The following is a 21,168-nucleotide window of genomic DNA, read 5'->3' as shown; positions in this document are numbered from 1 at the left end:
ATCATCCGGCTGAAGTCTTCTATCAAGCGGCGGCTGAAGAGGTCCAGAAGAGGCTCCAAAGTCTTCATCCTATCCGGGAAGAAGAGGAGATCCAGACCGGCAACCATCTTGATCCAAGCGGCATCTTCTATCTTCATCCGATGACGAGCGGCTCCATCTTGAAGACCTCCAGCGTGGATCCATCCTCTTCTTCCGACGTCCTAAGTCCGAATGAAGGTTCCTTTAAATGACGTCATCCAAGATGGCGTCCCTCGAATTCCGATTGGCTGATAGGATTCTATCAGCCAATCGGAATTAAGGTAGGAAAAATCTGATTGGCTGATGGAATCAGCCAATCAGATTCAAGTTCAATCCGATTGGCTGATCCAATCAGCCAATCAGATTGAGCTTGCATTCTATTGGCTGATCAGAACAGCCAATAGAATGCAAGCTCAATCTGATTGGCTGATTCAATCAGCCAATCAGATTTTCCCTACCTTAATTCCGATTGGCTGATAGAATCCTATTAGCCAATCGGAATTTGAGGGACGCCATCTTGGATGACGTCATTTAAAGGAACCTTCATTCGGACTTAGGACGTCGGAAGAAGAGGATGGATCCGCGCTGGAGGTCTTCAAGATGGAGCCGCTCGTCATCGGATGAAGATAGAAGATGCCACTTGGATCAAGATGGTTTCCGGTCCGGATCTCCTCTTCTTCCCGGATAGGATGAAGACTTTGGAGCCTCTTCTGGACCTCTTCAGTCGCCGCTTGATAGAAGACTTCAGCCGGATGATGGATCGCCAGCCCCCGCTTGGGCTTGGATGAAGACTTCGGAGCCTGGAACGATCGGTGATACCTGGCATGGTGAAGACAAGGTAGGAAGATCTTCAGGGGCTTAGTGTTAGGTTTATTTAAGGGGGGTTTGGGTTAGATTAGGGGTATGTGGGTGGTGGGTTGTAATGTTGGGGGGGTATTGTATGTTTTTTTTACAGGCAAAATAGTTGAATTCTTTGGGGCAGGCCCCGCAAAAAGCCCTTTTAAGGGCTGGTAAGGTAAAAGAGCTTTTCTATTTTAATTTTAGAATAGGGTAGGGCATTTTTTTATTTTGGGGGGCTTTGTTATTTTATTAGGGGGCTTAGAGTAGGTGTAATTAGCTTAAAATTGTTGTAATATTTTTATTATGTTTGTAATTATTTTTTTTATTTTTTGTAACTTAGCTTTTTTTATTTTTTGTACTTTAGTTAGTTTATTTAATTGTATTTATTTGTAGGTATTTCATGTAATTAATTTATTGATAGTGTAGTGTTAGATTTAATTGTAGGTATTGTATTTAATTAATTTATTGATAGTGTAGTGTTAGATTTAAGTGTAGATAATTGTAGGTATTTTATTTAATTAATTTATTGATAGTGTAGTGTTAGGTTTAATTGTAACTTAGGTTAGGATTTATTTTACAGGTAATTTTGTAATTATTTTAACTAGGTAGCAATTAAATAGTTCTTAACTATTTAATAGCTATTGTACCTGGTTAAAATAAATAAAAAGTTGCCTGTAAAATAAATATTAATCCTAAAATAGCTACAATATAATTATAATTTATATTGTAGCTATATTAGGGTTTATTTTACAGGTAAGTATTTAGCTTTAAATAGGAATAATTTATTTAATAAGAGTTAATTTATTTAGTTAGATTTACATTATATTTAACTTAGGGGGGGTGTTAGTGTTAGGGTTAGACTTAGCTTTAGGGGTTAATAAATTTATTATAGTAGCGACGAGGTCCGGTCGGCAGATTAGGGGTTAATACTTGAAGTTAGGTGTCGGCGATGTTAGGGAGGGCAGATTAGGGGTTAATAATATTTATTATAGGGTTATTGAGGCGGGAGTGAGGCGGTTTAGGGGTTAATACATTTATTAGAGTAGCAGCGAGGTCCGGTCGGCAGATTAGGGGTTAATAAGTGTAGGTAGATAGCAGCGACGTTGGTGGCGGCAGATTAGGGGTTAATAAATATAATATAGGGATCGGCGGTGTTAGGGGCAGCAGATTAGGGCTACATAGGGATAACGTAGGTTGCGGCGGTGTGCGGTCGGCAGATTAGGGGTTAAACAAATTTAATAGAGTGGCGGGGATGTGGGGCGGCCTCGGTTTAGGGGTACATAGGTAGTTTATGGGTGTTAGTGTACTTTAGAGCACAGTAGTTAAGAAAAAAGCTCTTAACTCCTGACTTTTTTCTGCGGCTGGAGTTTTGTCGTTAGATTTCTAACGCTCACTTCAGCCAAGACTCTAAATACCAGCGTTAGAAAGATCCCATTGAAAAGATAGGATACGCAAATGGCGTAGGGGGATCTGCGGTATGGAACAGTCGCGGCTGCAAGGTTTTACCGGGTACCCTCTGTCTGCTGTTCTCCAGAGCGCTATTTTAAGTTGTATCCACCTTCTCTGCCCACCCCTCAAAAGCCCGAAAGTACACATGTTCAGTTCTGCTTTTTATTCCAGAGGGCTACATAAACTAGTGCGGTGAGAGGCATGTGGCCCTCAGGTCGATAGTTCTACTCTTTTTAATTACTATAAAAAAAACTTTCATATCAGTTATATTAATTGTATTAGTTAGAAATCTAAAATAAGTATAAGAAATTATTACTCTGAGAATGGCCTAAGGCTCCTAAAAAGTTGTACTTGTATACAATGAAGACTTCTTTATAAAACGTGTTTGTGTTTTAGTAAATGGGAACATAAGTGGGCCAGAAAAATGTGACCACAAAATCAAATATAGATCTTGTAAACATTTAGAACTAACATTTTACTAATGCTAAACATTTAATGGATTCATAGATTTGCATTTAAAAAAAGCAAACAAAGGCCTAGATTACAAGTGGAGCCACAAATATTAGTGATCAAGTGATAGTCTAGGGTGCTAACCTCTGTGTGTCAGCACAAGTACATTAAATCCCTCACATAATAGAATTCTATGGGGTCATGCAGTAAAATTCATGTTGAGCATTGCTTAAGTGCTAAGCTGTTGGTGTGTGGGCAGTGGAGTTCTTCATGTAGTTATGTGCTATAGTATTTTATATATAAACAACACACAGAGAACTTACTTAGATGCACACAGCTAGGCTAAAAGTATATAAGTGAAGAGTTTGTCACAGCACAAATTACTGATTATTGTTACAAACATTGTTGCTAACACTGCTACTATATGAAAAAGTCCCAAGTTTCAACCAATGATACCAAATTTCTAAATTAAAGAAGCAGTGCATGAATAGTTACGAAATGCTTTAATTGACCACTTAGATGCACATGATGATGCATTCTCATCATGCACATCTCTCCTGCAGTGTGGATGACAAATACAGGTTTGTCATCCAGGGGAATCTTCCTTTTGATTCGTATTGTGGGGACCACCTCACTGCAGATGGGGAAAGACTACTGTCCCTTTCTCCATTGCTGTCTCTGTAATGTAGGCCCTTTGATTTCATTACCAGTGCCTGAATGCCGGGGGGGCTGGGGAATGGTGCTTTAGAAGCCCTTTCTCAGCCCCCAGGGTACATACAGGGGCGATTGACCTCAAATTTGAAAGAGATGGGTTTGACCTTTCACGTGCCCATATAAATTGCAGGTGATAACTGTATAAAATAGTGAATACCTGCAGCAGCATTTAAAATTATATTTAACCTGAGGGGGAGGGGGCTCTAATAGAGCCTCTATCCCCCTCTTGTTAGTGCTAGTGGTGCAAGTGACCTCATGTTTGAGAGAGGTTGCAGGTGATTACAGTAAAAATGGTGACTACCAGAAGCAGCATTTAAAATGCTGTATAACCAGAGTGAGCTCTAATGTAACCCCTATCTCTCCTGCTGTGGGCTAGAGAGACAAGTAACCCCTCCTTTGAAAGGGCATACTCCCCACTTGCCTCCTTAAAATGCAGCTGATCACCATTAAACATTAGACGATTGTAAAAGGGACCCTTGCACCCCAACATATGCTCTTCAATGGGGCAAGTGAGCCCTCTTTTTAAGAGACGTCACATACACAGGTTGTTTTCCACTGACCACTGTGCTAACAGTGATCAACTGTCATAACCATAAGCATATGGAAAAACACCATGTGGGTGGGCTATCTCCTATTATACCCCCCACAATACATACATAAACTTGAGAACCCTTAACTGAAAGCAGCGATCCTTCTCTTTCAAATGAATGGTCCTGTGTCCGCCTGCTACTTATGTCAATTTTGCATCTATTTTTGGGGATCAAATGCTGGTTAAGAGGCTTTTATTAGCTCCTCGCCATTATAGCATTTCATAATACCCTGCATTTGAAAGAGTTTTCCTGATTCAAATAAGGGTTTTTATGTCATTTTACCTATGAAGTGATAGCCATAGAAAGACTAATAAACTGGCAGCAGCCTCATTTTTTGAACTGTTGATGTAAAGCCGCATAAATGGAAGAACGCAGAGAATGTAAAAATGGGTGATATTTTGTGAAATTCTATTTAGGATGACTTTTGGTTCACTTATTTCGTTTTTTTTTTTTTTTTCTTTTTAATATTTCAGACACGGGTAGTAACATGCATACATTGTCATAATGTGTCAAGCCACCCCTCTGGGATATCAGACGTTTGTATGCCTTTAAATGTATGTAATATTTGTATTGTTAGATATTTTATGCCTACTATTTTTCTGCATAAATTGCAAGATGGTGAATAGTGGCAAAATAATAAAAACATTCCTCTTTTTCTGATTTTTAATTGTTAATTTTAATTGAACCATATAAGTAAATTATCAATTGATAGTTATTTTGTTTATTATATGCAGCATGTGAATTATACAAGTTTAATTTTGACTTTCATGACCATTAAAATGTTTTTAAGATTAAAGCTATTTTTTAACCCTGCTTAATAAATAGATTTCTGCGGTTACACCGTTACCATGCCATTTCACTAAACAGAGAATTCTATGCTTCTTAATGAAGTAATTAATATCTAATTATAGCAAACTGGCAGACATGAGAACCTGCAAATATTGTGGTCTAGATTAGAAAATACATTAGAAGAGTTTTGTTATTTTATGGGCCATTCAGGTCCATTCAAATCCATTAGAACACCTGTTTGTCATGTAGTTTTTTGAGTGGCTTTTCCCCATGTAGAATTAATCAAGAAATTATATTTGTAATTAAAGGGACATGAAACCCACTTTTTTTTTTTCTTTCATTTAGAAAGAGAATGCAATTTTAAACATCTTTCTAATTTACTTCTATTATTAAATTTGTTTTATTCTCTTGATATTCTTTGCTGAAAAGCATATCTAGATATGCTCAGTAGCTGCTGATTGGTTGCTGCACATAGAAGCCATGTGCATTGCTTTTTCTTTAAATAAGGATATCTAAAAAATTAAGTAAAATAAATAATAGAAGTAAATTGTAATGTTGTTTAAATTTGTATGTTCTATCTGAACCCTCTATCTGGCCCTTTAAGTGAAAAATCATGCATTTAAACATGTTAGGCAGCCATCATTAATACTGAATTGAAGGGATAGTAAAGTTAAAAATAAACTTTAATGGGTTGGATAGAGCATGCACATGTCTAAGCCTTCTGGCATCAGTCTTTGCAACAATGTTTACAGCAATGTCATACATAGTTGCAAACAATGCTGCCATAAACTGCTAAACAACCATGCATGCTCCTAAACTATCAGCCTAACTAGATTTACTCTTTAACCACGAGAACAAAGCAAATTTGATTACAGAAGAGAATTGGATAGTTTTGACTGGACTGTACTGTACCTTTTATCAACCACAATGTTTCCATGCTTTACTTTACACTGTTCACATATTTTTCTGAGATATTTTTTTATAGTTTTTCTATGTATTTACCTAGTTTGAGTACAATAACATGTTTTCTATGTATTCATAATTCAGGGCAGTTTAACATTCAAACAGTGCCTCTAATGGATTGGAAAGTCATAGAAAAGAAAGGCAAACAAGTACCAATCTAAATGCAAAATATACTTGTTGCTAACCTAAACACATATGTTCAAGAAATTCTGCTATTCAAACCCACCACAACCAGTGAGATGGTTTTATATCCTCATCAGCTACATATCTAATGGCATCATGCATGACATAATCAATTACATCATACACAGCATCATCAATAAACTCCTGATGTCGCACATGATCTCACTCACTATTGCTCACAAAAGCAGAAATTACTGTAATAAATATTAATAGAACCATTTTTCATAAATTTACAATGTAGAAAAAGTATCTCATCCTTTAGTATTCATAAAAAGTAATGATGGAATAAATTAAAACATTTCCCATCAATAAGCAATGCAGTTTTATACTGATGATTGTTAAATGGCTGTACTAATATGAACTAAATTCAAAACATGCATGCTATTATGATATTAAATACATACATGTATATTTGTGCATGTAAATTCTAAAACATATTAATAATTATATAATTATGTTGGCAAACTGATAATTAATACACACACTTATATTTATTAACAGAAATTCTTTTTAAAGTTAATGTTGGTAACTTATCCCATTTATTAGATAATTTTATATTTGCAACAACAAAAAATAGCAACCGATAACCATTATATTTGCTCCACATAAATCTTTACAAATAAAAATAATTTTTTATAACTTTTTTCTCAAATTACTTAAAAAAAATAAAATAATAATATACAGTATATATATATATTTATACAACATACTCACAAACATATATATATATATATATATATATATTATAAGTAAAAAATAATTTTTTTAAGTGTATTAATGCTAAAATTGCATCTTCTGAGATAACTTTAAAAATACATTGAGTTTCTTTGTTACAATGAAAAGAAAATGGTATCTTTAAAATGCAGTAAAACTGCTGAGCATGTCAACAAAAACTATCTTATAAGTCTTCTTTTAACATTAAACAATGAAATGAATCAAATGTATAAATCATGTTCAATCAATCAATCAATCAAGTGTTATAAAGATATATCATTGATAAGGTTTCTTGTCATGCAATGCATAATGTCATTAATGATGTTGTTATTAATATTCATACACAATGTCAGACATGACAATTTTAAGTAATTTATAATGTAATGTGTAATATCATTAATAAGATAATTGATAATGGCTTTAAAAACATTATTTTTGCCCTTTCATAGCTTTTTAATATCTGTAAAAGAACTTAAACACTTGTATTAGTGTTTTGCCTGAATTTACAGAATATATATAATTAAAAAATGATCCCTTTGGGTAAAACACATTTTTAACATAGAGCATTGTAATTAGTAGGTTATGGAGAATTTAGCGAATATAAAATATATAGTGGAGGTCAGACTACCAACACAATACACATACAACACACTGTATCTGTTCATGGTAGTAGAGCTCATTTTTAGAAGTGCTTAAAGGGACATGAAATTCATGGTAGTAGTGCTCATTTTTAGAAGTGCTTAAAGGGACATGAAACCCATATATTTTCTTTCATGATTCCAACAGAGCATGCGATTTTATACAACTTTCTATTTTACTTCTATTATCTAATTTACTCCATTCTCTTGGTACATTAAAAAACAAAAAAAAATATACCTAGGTAGGCTCAGGAACAGCAATGCTTTACTGGAATCTGGCTGCTGATTGGAGGCTGTACACAAATGCCTTGTTTCATTGGTTCAGTTTTTGCTACCTCCCATTAGTACATAGCTGCTCCTTCAACAAAGAACACCAAGAGAATGAAGCAAATTTAATCTCAATTTTAGAAATAGATTTATTCCCAGCCAAGACAATACAAATAAGTACCAGAAAGTATTGTACTAAGTGTGCCTGATTCTTCCCCATCTTTTTGTTTGTCATTTTGGATCCTCTTTGTTTTTGGAAACGTAACCTTGGCCTGGGCTCGATTATTCTAGTTGGCAGCTGCTTTGTAATTGCTAATATGGACCGTGTAACTCACATTCCTGACCTGTTTATGTACGAGCACTCTGCCAGCCTGCTCAGTCAATCCATTTGTTCAAGATTCTATCTATCTATCTATCTATCTATCTATCTATATATCTACACACATATATATATATATATATATATATATATATATATATATATATATATATATATATATATATATATATATACATTATACAAACAACAATTTTGGAATATACTAAGATTTTGAAAACATTAAAAAAAGGGCATGAGCATATTGAATAGTTTGTAATTGCACATCAGCATATGCAAAGTCTAAATCTATGTGTGCTGCTGAAGATTTTTCAGTCTTGAACTGAGTGAACCTTTAGTCACTTTGGTATTTCATGCAGAAATCTTACTAAATTTTCAAATAGTTTTTAAAAAGGATTAGCTCTAATTAATGCTGTGTGGCCTTCTTTCCCCATTTTGAAAGACTGGGCAGATTAATGAGGACCCCTGAAAGGACCCATTATGCCCAATTATCTCAATTATGCAAATAAAGTTGAAATTTTTAAGTAGAGGAAAAGGAGATTCAGATTAAAAAAAATGTTAGGCTTGCTTTTGTAAAGCAGGCTGTTTTCCTGTTCCTATAGTCACACTGAAGGTTTAACAAATTGGAGATTTGGGCATTATCAAAGTAGATTTGTTGTGCCTTGTTCCACCATGGGATGAAAATACCCTCTGGGCAGGGAGATGGATCATGGGACTGCTGAAGGATTACCTTCAAAGGCAGTCATGAGATTGGCTTCAACAAAGAGGCTGCTCACATGCTTATCATATGAGATTCTCTTCTTAAAGTGGTGGAACCCCTTCTCCTAAGGGATTCTCATCAACTTGTAGCAGGGCACCAAGGAGGCAAGACACAGCAGTGTAGCTCATCTGGCATTCTAACCCTCCGACTGGAGGACGCAAGGTATGAATGTATATCACTATGCCCTCTTTCTGAGACAGTAAGCTCAGTTTGGAAAGAAATAATAATAGCTAGAATAGCAGTAGGAGTCATAAAAATATACAAAATAACTATAATAATAAATGTAATATTCTACACTAATATACATTTAAGCACAGTTATAATGTTATACAGAAAACTAAAACTGTGATAGCTGCCACTAAACTTATAATCGCTACATGGTGATAACTTGCTTTAAAATTACATAATTAAGAAAAGCCCATATGCTAAAGTAAGTTACCCTTTGTTTTTTTCTATAAGAGCAATTATAAATAAAATAAAAAAATACTAGGTTAGTTACTCATTGTAAACTTATTTGTTTGTATATGTGTATATATATATATATATATATATATATATATATATATATATATATATATATATGTATATATATTGTGTGTATATGTATATAAATGTGTGTGTATATGTATTTTTTTTATTAGGAATTATAAAGGGAATCTATCTATTATTATTTATTTTATATCTATTTTGACAACAGATTATAAATTATTGTAGGTTAAAACTTTTGCACATTAACTAAACAAACAGAATGTTAAAACCATCCCGTATAGTGTATTTGTTTTATTAAATTATCAATATTTGCTGATACTCAGATACCATTACTGTCTTTCTATAATCTGACATTATTTACAGGGAAAAAAAGTATACTTTTTAAAAAAAAAAAAAAATTTCATATCAATTTAGGTTGTTATATACTCTATCTTAGTTGTTTAAAAGCAGAAATATATGGTTTTGCTCGTAAAAAAAAAAAAAAAGATCTTTGATTAATCTGCTTACATTTTAAGAAGTTTTCCTTACGGTGAAAGTATTATTTTTTTTCTGTGTTTAAACATTTATTTGTCATTTCTTTTTTTTCCCCAAAAGCAGCAGCATTACATGAAGTTTTGTCACATTATATAAAGGATAATACTTAGGGAGGAAGGAAATAGTGTGATTTTTTGTTTAAACATGTGATACTGTTGTTGGCATGTGTTGTAATTGGCAGTAGCATCATATGTGCCAATCAGTAAATTGATGTGTTTTATATTTATATATATATATATATATATATATATATATATTTATATTTATTTATATAAATACATTTATATATATATTATATATATATATATGATATATATAGATAGATAGATAGATAGATAGATAGATAGATAGATAGATAGATAGATAGATACGCATATATATTAATATATTATTATTATATATCATTAAGTAAGAGCATGACGTAAAGTATAGGAAATAATACAATATATTAAATAGATATACATAAGTGTTATTAAAAAATAGACTTATGAAATTTCTTTGGCTCACTTTGAAATTCATATGTATCATATTTATTGTTATATTTATAATAATAATTATTATTATTATTATTATTATTATTATTATTAATAACGTAATATAAGTTTGTAAAAAAGTAGTGTGAATCATATAGGGTATAATCCTACTGAATACTTATGTTGTAAGGAGTGGTTTAATTAACAAAAGGAGGTTAGGAGGAATTTAGTTGCCTAAAGTTTATTATTTAAATTTTGTATATTATAATAGAGACAAGATATTAAAACCAGGTTCCATAGAAAAGCACACAAAGTGAAATATAATATTTGTATCTTGCCTTTAACCTATTTTGCTACATAAGCACTTTATCTTTCTATTACATTACACAACTGTGTATTACAAGCTTTCACATTAAAATACATAGGATAAAATAAAATCTCACACTTTTTCATGGCTCAGTATTTTGTGTAGATGTTATAAGATCTGCATGGAATCCAGTATATGTAAAATTAGTAAAGCAGTAGGTAGCAGCTTTTTAACTCTTTTATTGTTAACAAGTAACATGAAGACTGAATTACAAAATGCAATGAACATTTATTAATGACATATCATGTATTTAATCTAATTTACATTAAAAGATTGTGTCTCCTCCACTCCCATCAGGGATGAAGTGGTCCACATACAGCAGCATGGGGCAGGGTCCAATTATTGCATATTTCAGACTAGTCAAACCTAAATATCTCTAGAAGGCTATGGAAAAAAATTTTTATGGAGGGTGCATTCCTGGACTACTTTAGATTTTAACAACCCTGCAAATTATGCTACTATAACAACAGTTTTTAAATATTGTAAAACCTTTATTTTGCAGTCATAATTTTTCAGTCTAGTGTTTGATTTCTGGCACATGCAATATTATGTGTTAAGATGTCTAACAAGGTCCATTTATAGGGTTTATAAAGCGATGGAACTGTTAATTAGCAACATGAAGTAATGTGTTTTTATATGTCTGTATGTCTGTAGGTTGGTGTGCACTGTATGTATAAAGCAGGACAAGAGCTGTGGATAACTCTGACACAGAACATTTCTAAATTACATTGAATATAATCTGTTGGCATTTAGGGAATGTGATTTGCTTTTTCCATGTGACTTATGGTAGTTTTGTGTATAATTTCTGTTTTTTATTCATTAAAACAAATAACATTGATTTAATAACTTTTGGATTTTGATTTATTTATTTTTTTATTTAGTTTTTTTGTTTTGTTTTTACGTTTGCCTCGTTAGTGTGTCCTTTGTATCATGGATTGTGATTGTTATTTTATTTAACAGTTTACAACAGTTTACATTTTCTGTTTAAATTTACCAATATTTAGTCATCTCTTCTTTGCTAGTCAGTGCCACTTTAAAGGGACACTGAACCCAAATTTTTTCTTTCATGATTCAGACAGTGCATGCATTTTTAAGCAACTTTCTAATTTACTCCTATTATCAATTTTTCTTCGTTCTCTTACTTTCTTTATTTGAAAAATAAGGCATCTAAGTTAAGGAGCCAGCCAATTTTTGGTTCAGGACTTGTTTATTGGTGCTGTCCAATCAGCAAGGACACCCAGGTTGTCCAAAAATGGACCGGCTTCTAAACTTACATTCTTGCTTTTCAAATAAAGATAGCACGAGAATGAAGAAAACATGATAATAGGAGTAAATTAGAAAGTTGCTTAAAATTGCATGTTCTATCTGAATCATGAAAGAAAAAAATTGGGTTCAGTGTCCCTTTAACTCTCTGAATTATACGTAACACGGGAATTCTAAGAAAATAATGGAGCATGTGTTTGTAACTTGATTACACTACTAATATCTATTTGTCTGTTAGTGAAATAGCTTCCCTGGCCCTTGGCCTGAACACTGTAGTTAATCTGTCATAATCCTTTTTTAATACTGCAGTTCAATGGTTGCTGAAAATGTTCTTTTCTCAAACTCATTAGACATTTTTTTAGACTGATGTAGCTTAAGAAAACCAAATGATTGTAATCCTCTGTGATATATCAGCTTTTCCAAGCCATGTAGGATGTTCAGAAAATATACACATTCTGGGTGTACGTTTTCAGTCAGCGCATGTCTGCTTAAGCATTTGCATGGGATTATAATGAGGCTTTGCATAAGAAGATTAAACAGACAAGGACAGTGAAACTTCAAAGGCCGACAGAACATGCTTTGTGAGTGTTTATTCCCGGGATCTGTAATATCTGTGTTTGGTTTTTGCATGGTTATGGTAAAGAACATCGGTGCATGGGAAACAGGCTCTATTGAGCTAATAATGCTGCCTTTGACTGCTGCTAAGCAGGTCTAATTTAACATGAGTTTCAGAAGTAATTCATCCTTATGGATATTTCCATGCTCTATACTTCTTGTAATTCATTTGATAACTTTATTATAACTTTCTCCTGCAGTGCAGTAGTTAGCTCTCAGTTTACAAAGATTCAGAGTACCTGGGGTTAGTATAACAGAAGACTATATTAGAGTCTGTTCTGCTCTGGCTGTTTCTTCTTCTTGCCTGCATGACTGTATTAGATGACTGTCTCTTTCTTTCTTATAACCTTAGTTCATCTACTGCCTCTCAGTCTCACTTGTAATTTCATTCTGTCTTTTCCCTATGTGTGCTTTTGTATCTAATTCCCTCATGGTGTGACTCTCCCTTTAAAAATACTCTAGGTCTCTCTTTGTCTAACTTTGCTATCCATTTGTGCTATAACACTGTTTCCTTCCCATGTCATTTTGGCACATTGAAGACTTGGGTATGGTCAACAGATGATGAATGGATTTGCCACTGTGATTTGTATACATAATATTAGATTTCTTAATTACCTTCTGCCTGCATTTTGTACACTGACATTTCTTCCTAATTAACAATATTGCTGATATTATTTAGTGATTTCCGTAGCAGTAACACTGATCCCTGGCTTCTGGGAAATATAGATTGCAAAGCAATATGGAAAGAAAGAAAATAAATAACAACTGATGTTGTTATCAGTCATTATTAGTAAGCAGCTGAAAACTCCTTGTATTTTACATAAGGACTTTAAGCTTCAGAAACGCATGGCAACAATTGTGTATCATGTTTCATTGAAAGATTCAGTGCAATAAGTTGTTGCAGTGTATTTGCTTATTTTCACTAATATAAATGGATCAACAAGGCTGGTAATGAGCCAACAGTAAGGTGCAAAGTCAGCATGCAAAGAGCTAGTCGGGATCAGGGCAAATGGAAGGCAGGCCAGGAAACAGGCTACAAGTAAAATCCAGGAATAATAATGCACATCTGGAATGCTAGGTCGTTATGGTAGCACCAATGGTAAATAACCAACACCTAAGTAAGAGCTTGCAGCCGAAATGATGAAGGTAATGCAGAAATGCTAAGCATGGGTCAAAGATGGTCAGAAGTCAGTCAGTTTAGGTGAGTTTTGTAATTTGCTTCTTTAAATTCTTAGTCATTCCCAAACTTTAACCTTGCAAATTAGTGATAAAAAAGCAAAACAAAAAAAAAACAAATTAGCTAGGTAAGAGGGAAATACAATTTTACCTATTTAAACTGAGATGTGTAATTAAAGTAAAATAAGAAGCCAAGTTGTTGTTAACAAAAATACATATTAGCGTTAATAACTAAAGTATATTTAATAAAGACAGAAATATCATGCTCTCATCTGTTTGTTTTATTGTTAACAGAATTTTACTTCATGTCCTGCCAGAATGCTAATTCATTTAACAAAATGATAAACTTGTTTATTGGACAGCTATCCATTAAACACAAATTGTAATACACTTGTATAATTTTCTACAGTAACTTTTTCATATTTAATAAATCTCTGTGGTTTTTTTTTTCAATCACAGGGTCAAAAGGCTTGGATAGAAAAAACATTTTCCAAAAGAGAATGCATCTATTTAATTGCCAACAGCAAGGACAGCAACAGGTTTGTATGAAGTTATTACATATTTCATGAATGAACTTTATCATATAGATGTGGGGTGCACAAATGGTAGCATTTAAGATTTAATAAGAATAAATGCTCTGTATTGGGCAAGTATATAACACAAGTTCAGCTGTTAGTGAGTTAATAATGCACAGAATAAATACATTATAATGTACGTGTCAGTTTGTAACACAAATGCAAAATGTGAGGAGCTGCAATACTGTTTAACACATCAGAGTACAGCTTGGAATAATCTCTATGGGGACAACTATACTTTTTGCTTACAAGGAAAATGTGCGTTTTGTCTATCAGAACCATTTACATACAGATCATACATTTAGCAGCTGCACCACACAATTAACTTAACTGCATTATGTACGACTCGCTGTCGCTGGCTGTAGATGATAAATACAAAATAGATATTAAAAGAAATATATATTTTTTTATTGCCCAGATATATATATGTTCTTGTATGAGCCATTTCACACATACTAACTGTATTCCTGTACAAGAAGACATAAATTAACCTAATAAAAAATAACATGCTAATGCTCATGGGTTAAAATAGATCTTTTTTTTCTATGTTGAATCTTAAGGGGGTATTTTTATACATATTACAGTTTTTTGTTTTTATAATCTGAATGTTCTCTGTTTTTTGTTTGCTACACAAGGGCCTCCATTACATATGCAGCCTCGCCCGCAAAAGCCGGCGACGCCGGTTTTTGCGCTGTTTTGGTATCACATATACGGTGTAGCATACAAGTTACGCCCGTATATTTCACCCGTCGCTCGCAATTTTTACTCCTATAGGCTAACATGGGACTGCGTCGTAAATCGGTATCCAATATCCAGCGCAAGGCCTTACGTGGCGAAAATGGAGAAATCTTACTCCATTTTTACCTCGCCATAAAAGGCTGCCGTAGCAGGCCTTGCGCTGAGTATGGGAGCACCGTAACTCCCAAAAATGCCTGCAAAAATAAACTAACACCTAACCCATGCGCAATGTCTATCTACCTGTCAACCGCAATCCCCCACCGCAATAACTAATAAAGTGTATTAACCCCTAAACCGCCATAGCCCACATAGCCTAATAAATGTATTAACCCCTAATCTGCCGCCGCCAACGTCGCCGCCACTATAATAAAGTTATTAACCCCTAAACCTAAGTCTAACCCTAACACCCCCCTAACTTAAATATTATTTAAATAAATCTAAATAATATTACTATTATTAACTAAATTATTCCTATTTAAAACTAAATACTTACCTATAAAATAAACCCTAAGATAGCTACAATGTAATTATTAATTATATTGTAGCGATCAGGGTTTATTTTATAGGTAATTATTTAGTTTTAAATAGGAATAATTTAGTTAATAATAGTAATCTTATTTAGATTTATTTAAATAATATTTAAGTTAGGGCGGTGTTAGGGTTTGGGTTAGACTTAGGTTTAATAACTTTATTATAGTGGCGGCGACGTTGGCGGCGGCAGATTAGGGGTTAATACATTTATTAGGCGGAGGCAGATTAGGGGTTAATACATTTAATAGGCTATGTGGGCTATGGCGGTTTAGGGGTTAATAATTTAGTTATTACTTGCGGTGTGGGTTTGATGGCGGATATAGGGGTTAATAGTTTAAATAGGCATATTGCGTTGTGGGGGGTTGTCGGTCTAGGGGTTAATACATTTAATATTAGTAATGAGAGGGGGGGATTGCGGATATAGGGGTTTTACGTGTCTGGCTTATTTTTGGGAGGCAGGTTAGACTTTTACGGGAGATTTGTTATTTTCTTTACTTTTCTTAGGTGCCGGCAGTTTCTAAAGTCACTAGCGACTCCAGAAATTTGTATTTACGCTTATTTCTGGACATCGCTAGTTTATCCGACTTATGCCACTTAGGAAATGCCGGCGCCATATATGTAATACCCCGATGTGCGAGGTGAAATTACGGGCGGCGCAGGTTTCCACGCTTGCACCGAAACCTGCGCCTTATATTTGATCGCGCCCAAGTCCTCCAGTAAAGCAATTGAAGTTCTGTTTATCAGCCAGTAAACCTTAAAGGGCCATAACAGTTGGAAAATGACATTCTCTAATTTATAAGAAAATGTAATTTTAAAACTATCCACCCTACAGTACTGTGTGTTTTTAACACCCACAAATGGGTTAAGCACAGAGTAGAAGTGCCACTCTGGCCCCACGGAGCACTGCTGGTCCTGAGCAGAAACAGGCGTTCATCCAATCAGCTTGCAGGGTTAAACACTGTAGTTTAGGTTCAATAGTCTTTAAATGACAAGCTCTATCTAATTAGAGCATGTAATATTTGGACTATTATGGCCCTGTAAGGTCCAACTGTACACAGACATAAATTTCCAAATAGTTTCAAAATTATAGTTAAAACAAAAACAGCTTTAACATCCCCTTTTTTTATGCAAACAAATAAAAATGTAATGTGTTTAAACAGTGATCTTTAATTTCATTCATTCAAAGAAATTTACTGGCCCTTTAAAAAAGCGAAGACCAATTTGTTTTTGTTTTCTTGTTGTTTTTTAAGGTGTTGCTGTGGTCAGCTCATTGCCCAGCATATTCCAGTTCCTCAAAATGTTACGGCTAACAAAACTGGGGATGAGAGCAAACAAATAGAAGCTGTGCCTGAAAAATGGTCTATAGGTAAACACACCCAGGCAAGCCCCACCGACGCTTTTGGAGTTCTGGAGTTCCAGGGTGGGGGACATTCAAACAAAGCCATGGTAAGAGGAACAGTAAATAGGCAAATATGACTTTAAGAGATGCGCATGTTGGCAAAATAAGAACGTAAAAAAAAAAACGTAATTAAAGTATGCTTTAAATAAGTACTGTATTAATATTACGTATCACAATTCATATGAAAATATGCAGCAAAAAGCACATTTAAATTAAACAGTAACATTTTTAAAGTATGCAGAAAAATTATATTTATTAATTTAATGTGAAAGCAATGGTGAAATCATACCAAAATGTAGACATGCGCATTCTTGTACTTTTTTAGTATCCGAATATGGATGAAGACGGACGATCATGGCATTCAGCTCTTTTCAGAGTTGGATTTCTTTATGTGAAAGTGAAAAACATTAAGATCTGTGCAAATCCAGACCTTAGTATGTTGCACTTTCACCAGAAGAAATCTGTCTCTGATAAAAGACAAATGCCGCGAGCAGCAGTCTTCATCTGCATTCAGATACTAACAAAATACCAGAGTGCGCATGTCTACAAAAAAAGTGTACATTATTAAAAAAAAAGTCTTGCAGCCTTGATGAGTGGTCTGAACAGGGGAATTGTGTAAGTACTCAATATTATTATTATATTTACCCTTAAAGGGATATGAAAGTCAAAATTAAACTTGCAGGATTCAGATAGATCATGTAATTTTTATTATGAAACCCACATTTTTTCTTTCATGATTCAGATAGAGCATACACATTTAAGCAACTTCTTAATTTACTCCTATTATCAAATTTTCTTTGTTCTTTTGGTATGCTTTGTTAAATGAGCAGCAATGGTTGCTGACTGAACACATGGGTGAGCCAATGACAGTCGGTATATGTATGCAGCCACCAATCAGCAGCTAGAACCTAGGTTATTTGCTGCTCCTGGGATTTCCTAGGTAAACTGTTCAGCAAAGGATAGCAAGAAAAGGAAGCAAATTAAATAATAGATTAGAAAGTTGTTTAAAATTGTATTCTCTATCTGAATGATGAAAGAAAAATGTTGTGTTCCATGTCCCTTTAAGACACTTTTAAATTCACTTCTATTTTCAAATGTGCTTCGTTCTCTTGGTATCCCTTGTTGAAAAAGAATATGCACATCTCCTACACTAGTGGGAGCTAGCTGCTGATTGGTGCCTGCACACATTTGTCTTTTGTTATTGGCTAACTACATATGTTTAGCTAGCTGCAAGTAGTGCAATCCTTTTCCTTCTGAAAAGGATAACAAGAGAATGAAGCACATTTGATTATATAAGTAAATTAAAAAGTTGTTTAAAATTGTATGTTCTATCCAAATCATGAATGAAAATGTTTAGGTTTCCTTTCCCTTTAATGTGTTCCAAATGTCTTGTCTTTTTGCTCATTAAAGCCATCACCTGTTGTTCTCAAGGGCATACCCATAAAAATTGGCTGAGCAAACTTGTTAATGTTATCAATGTATGAAAATACACAAACTTAATAGTTATGTATTGAAATTGTAATTTTGGCTGGGTAGCTCAATAAACAAAACCAGCTATTTCAGATACAAAAATCAATCTCTCCTACCCCCACTGAGAAATTAATTAGTACTATTATCTTCTGTTTACATAGCTTTTCTGCAGATAATGTTTGTTTTCATATTTTCAGTATAGCTGGTGGTTTTACAACCAAATTCAACTATTTCAAATAACAAATAAAAGTCATTGAGTTGTTTGCAAACAATGAAATACACTCCAGCAGGTAATATAAACCACTGTTAACACAATTAAGGGGAAACTATTTTTGAGTGCATTGTCCCTTTAAGCATTACACATGCAGGTCCCATTGTTTTACCTTGACATTAATGCAGATCAAAAGTCAATGCTTGTTAAAATATGCAGCAAAGAGTGCAATTAGATTTCCATTTGCTTCCAAAAAAATGTTGCTATCAGTGTTTAATGTCACATTTGCTCTCCACCTACAAGATTCTCAATTGCAGAGTATTTTCCATTGCAGATAGCTTTCCAATCTCAACCCCCTTTTGTTTGGAGAGTTGGGTAAAGTCTGCCCATATAAAGGTCAACATAAAATCCAACTCTATGCCTGTAAATTTTAGAAGGACATATGATCACTAAAATCATAAGCACCTGAGCCACAAATTAGATTTTTTTTTTCTTCTTATCATTTAAATTAAATTTGTCTAGCTATGTAAATTCGATTTGTCTAGTTAAAGGGACATTAAAGTGGTGATTATATATGTACTATATATTATATACCATATACTGTATATTATCATTTAATAACTGATTGCATAATAAATGTTATTTCGTTAGCACAATGTGCAGTGTTTTGTAGTCCAGGGACAAACCCCATGAAAAGCTATTTATCTTAAAACAAAGATCCTGAGCATCTTTAAAAAGGCAGTTAAATATTTAAAAACAAGTGTTACTAAGGGAAACCCCACAGACATTTTGCCTCTAACTGCTGTGGACAATGTGTGGAGATCCTTGTTTATAGATTTGACTTAGAATGCCTGCATAGGGGAGGTAACTCAGGCATTGGCGTCCTACATACTTCTGATAAGCTCCTTTTGATCGGGGATGGCTGAGCACTCTAGTTTTGTAAAATGGCTTGTTTTTCTTACTTCTCCTGCTGTGACCAATCAATTTAAGTGAGGCACTGGGCTGATTGATCAATCACTGTGTATAATGTTGTATGAGCAGCGAAAAAACACAGATAAAAAGTGTGTAAATAAAATAATGAAATGTACTTTACCTATATTTTTTGATAGAGAAAAAAAAAAAGATCTTTTGCATCAATATGATGCAAAGCTTTGAATGCATTGTAGTTTTTTCTTACAGTGTAAAAAATAACTAGCTTCCAAATTAAAGTAAATGAACACAAATTATTATAATGAAACAACATATCTCTTTCCAAATATCAAAAGCCACCTGCTCTGAGATAGCTATATATGAATTAAGCAGATTTACTTAACATAATTTAGTACGTTGATTCAAAATACAATATCAAATTTATGAAAAACACAATTTGTAATTGGAAGACTTAATTTGAGATATATTTGCAGATAAAATATGCATCAGTTGTGTAAACTACATCATTTAAATTCTTAGTAAATCTTTTAGTTAAAAAAAAGCGTTGTTCTGGTTTCCTGTTTCTACACAGCACAATGTAGTGACTAATATAAGCAGAATCAGTAAGGTTTTTTTCAGCTCAATATGGCAGAAACCGCCCAAACTGAAGCTGATAATGTATATGCTTCTGAAAGTGTGTTATACTTGGTATTAAATTAAACTGCATTTTGTTCGGGCTACATCCGCTGACATGTTAGTAGCCCCCAGCACACACGGATACATGTCACAGCTGGATGTCTTTCTGCAGAAGCCCATAGTAACTTACCATGAGGTGGGAACCTCAGTCTGTCCGCCTAGTTTTCTCTGGCCCATAACCACACATTTCGAAGGGGCAGGGCACTTTCCTTACCTAACACCTTACACAGTGCAAGTCTATAGCAGGGTGGTGGTGCCCGCTCGTCAGAATGGACTTGGTAGAAGTGGCGTGGGCTAGTGAGAAAGTCCCTCAAGACCCCAAGGAGAACTGCTTACTATTTCTCTCCCAAGGGTATTGTCCTCAGTATTATACTTTCCTATGTTAGAAGGTTGTGTCTGTGTTGTTTTCTTTTTCTTTATTTTTAGTCACTGTTGTTCACATAACGATTAATTACCTTTAGTTCACAACTGAAATCTTTCTCCTCATATATGTTAATGGGTTCATATATTATGCCATGTTTTATATCCTGAGCTTGCTTACTAGAATGGTTTGGCTTATAGTGCGGGGAATAAAGTCAGCAGAAATGCACCACCAAAGCTACATATTTCCCCAAACTAGACCTAATATTCCTCATATCAATATGGGTATATTCACAGATCACTGTTCCCAAGTCAAATGTTTGAACCCACTCAAGGACACAGAATCTCCCAAACTTCCAAGAAGGTCCCACACAATTAAACTCACCCTGCAGTTAGCTTTAAAGATGAGGTTCCATATAGACTATACATGCCATATAACACTACACTTATCCCATCCAATTATACATTGAATCTATTTACACTAACAATAAGCTCTAGCATCTATATCCACCATGCCTGTTGTGGCTATTTCAGTTGTGGTGGTTGCTATCTATTATACCTGGTTGACTTGTTTAACTGACCCTCTCTACCTCAAGCCAGAAACACAGTTCAGTAGCCCAAGTCCTGCGCTTTAAATTAATAGAGAACTC

The 21,168-nt window shown here is 34.0% G+C and overlaps 1 protein-coding gene across 1 annotated transcript in view; it reads left to right on the top strand.

Annotated features, from left to right (window-relative positions):
* TRPM1 (transient receptor potential cation channel subfamily M member 1) overlaps positions 1-21,168 on the top strand; it is a 451,868-nt gene that overhangs the window by 191,323 nt on the left and 239,377 nt on the right. The window contains exons 2-3 of the mRNA XM_053717558.1: positions 14,089-14,168; positions 16,724-16,919. Coding sequence (XP_053573533.1) covers positions 14,089-14,168; positions 16,724-16,919 — 276 coding nt within the window. The remainder of the gene's footprint in view (positions 1-14,088; positions 14,169-16,723; positions 16,920-21,168) is intronic.

This window comes from Bombina bombina, chromosome 6 (assembly GCF_027579735.1).
Source record: "Bombina bombina isolate aBomBom1 chromosome 6, aBomBom1.pri, whole genome shotgun sequence".
NCBI classification, from domain to species: domain Eukaryota; kingdom Metazoa; phylum Chordata; class Amphibia; order Anura; family Bombinatoridae; genus Bombina; species Bombina bombina.
Note: the sequence above shows the minus strand (reverse complement) of the source record. Positions and strands in the feature narration are given on the sequence as shown.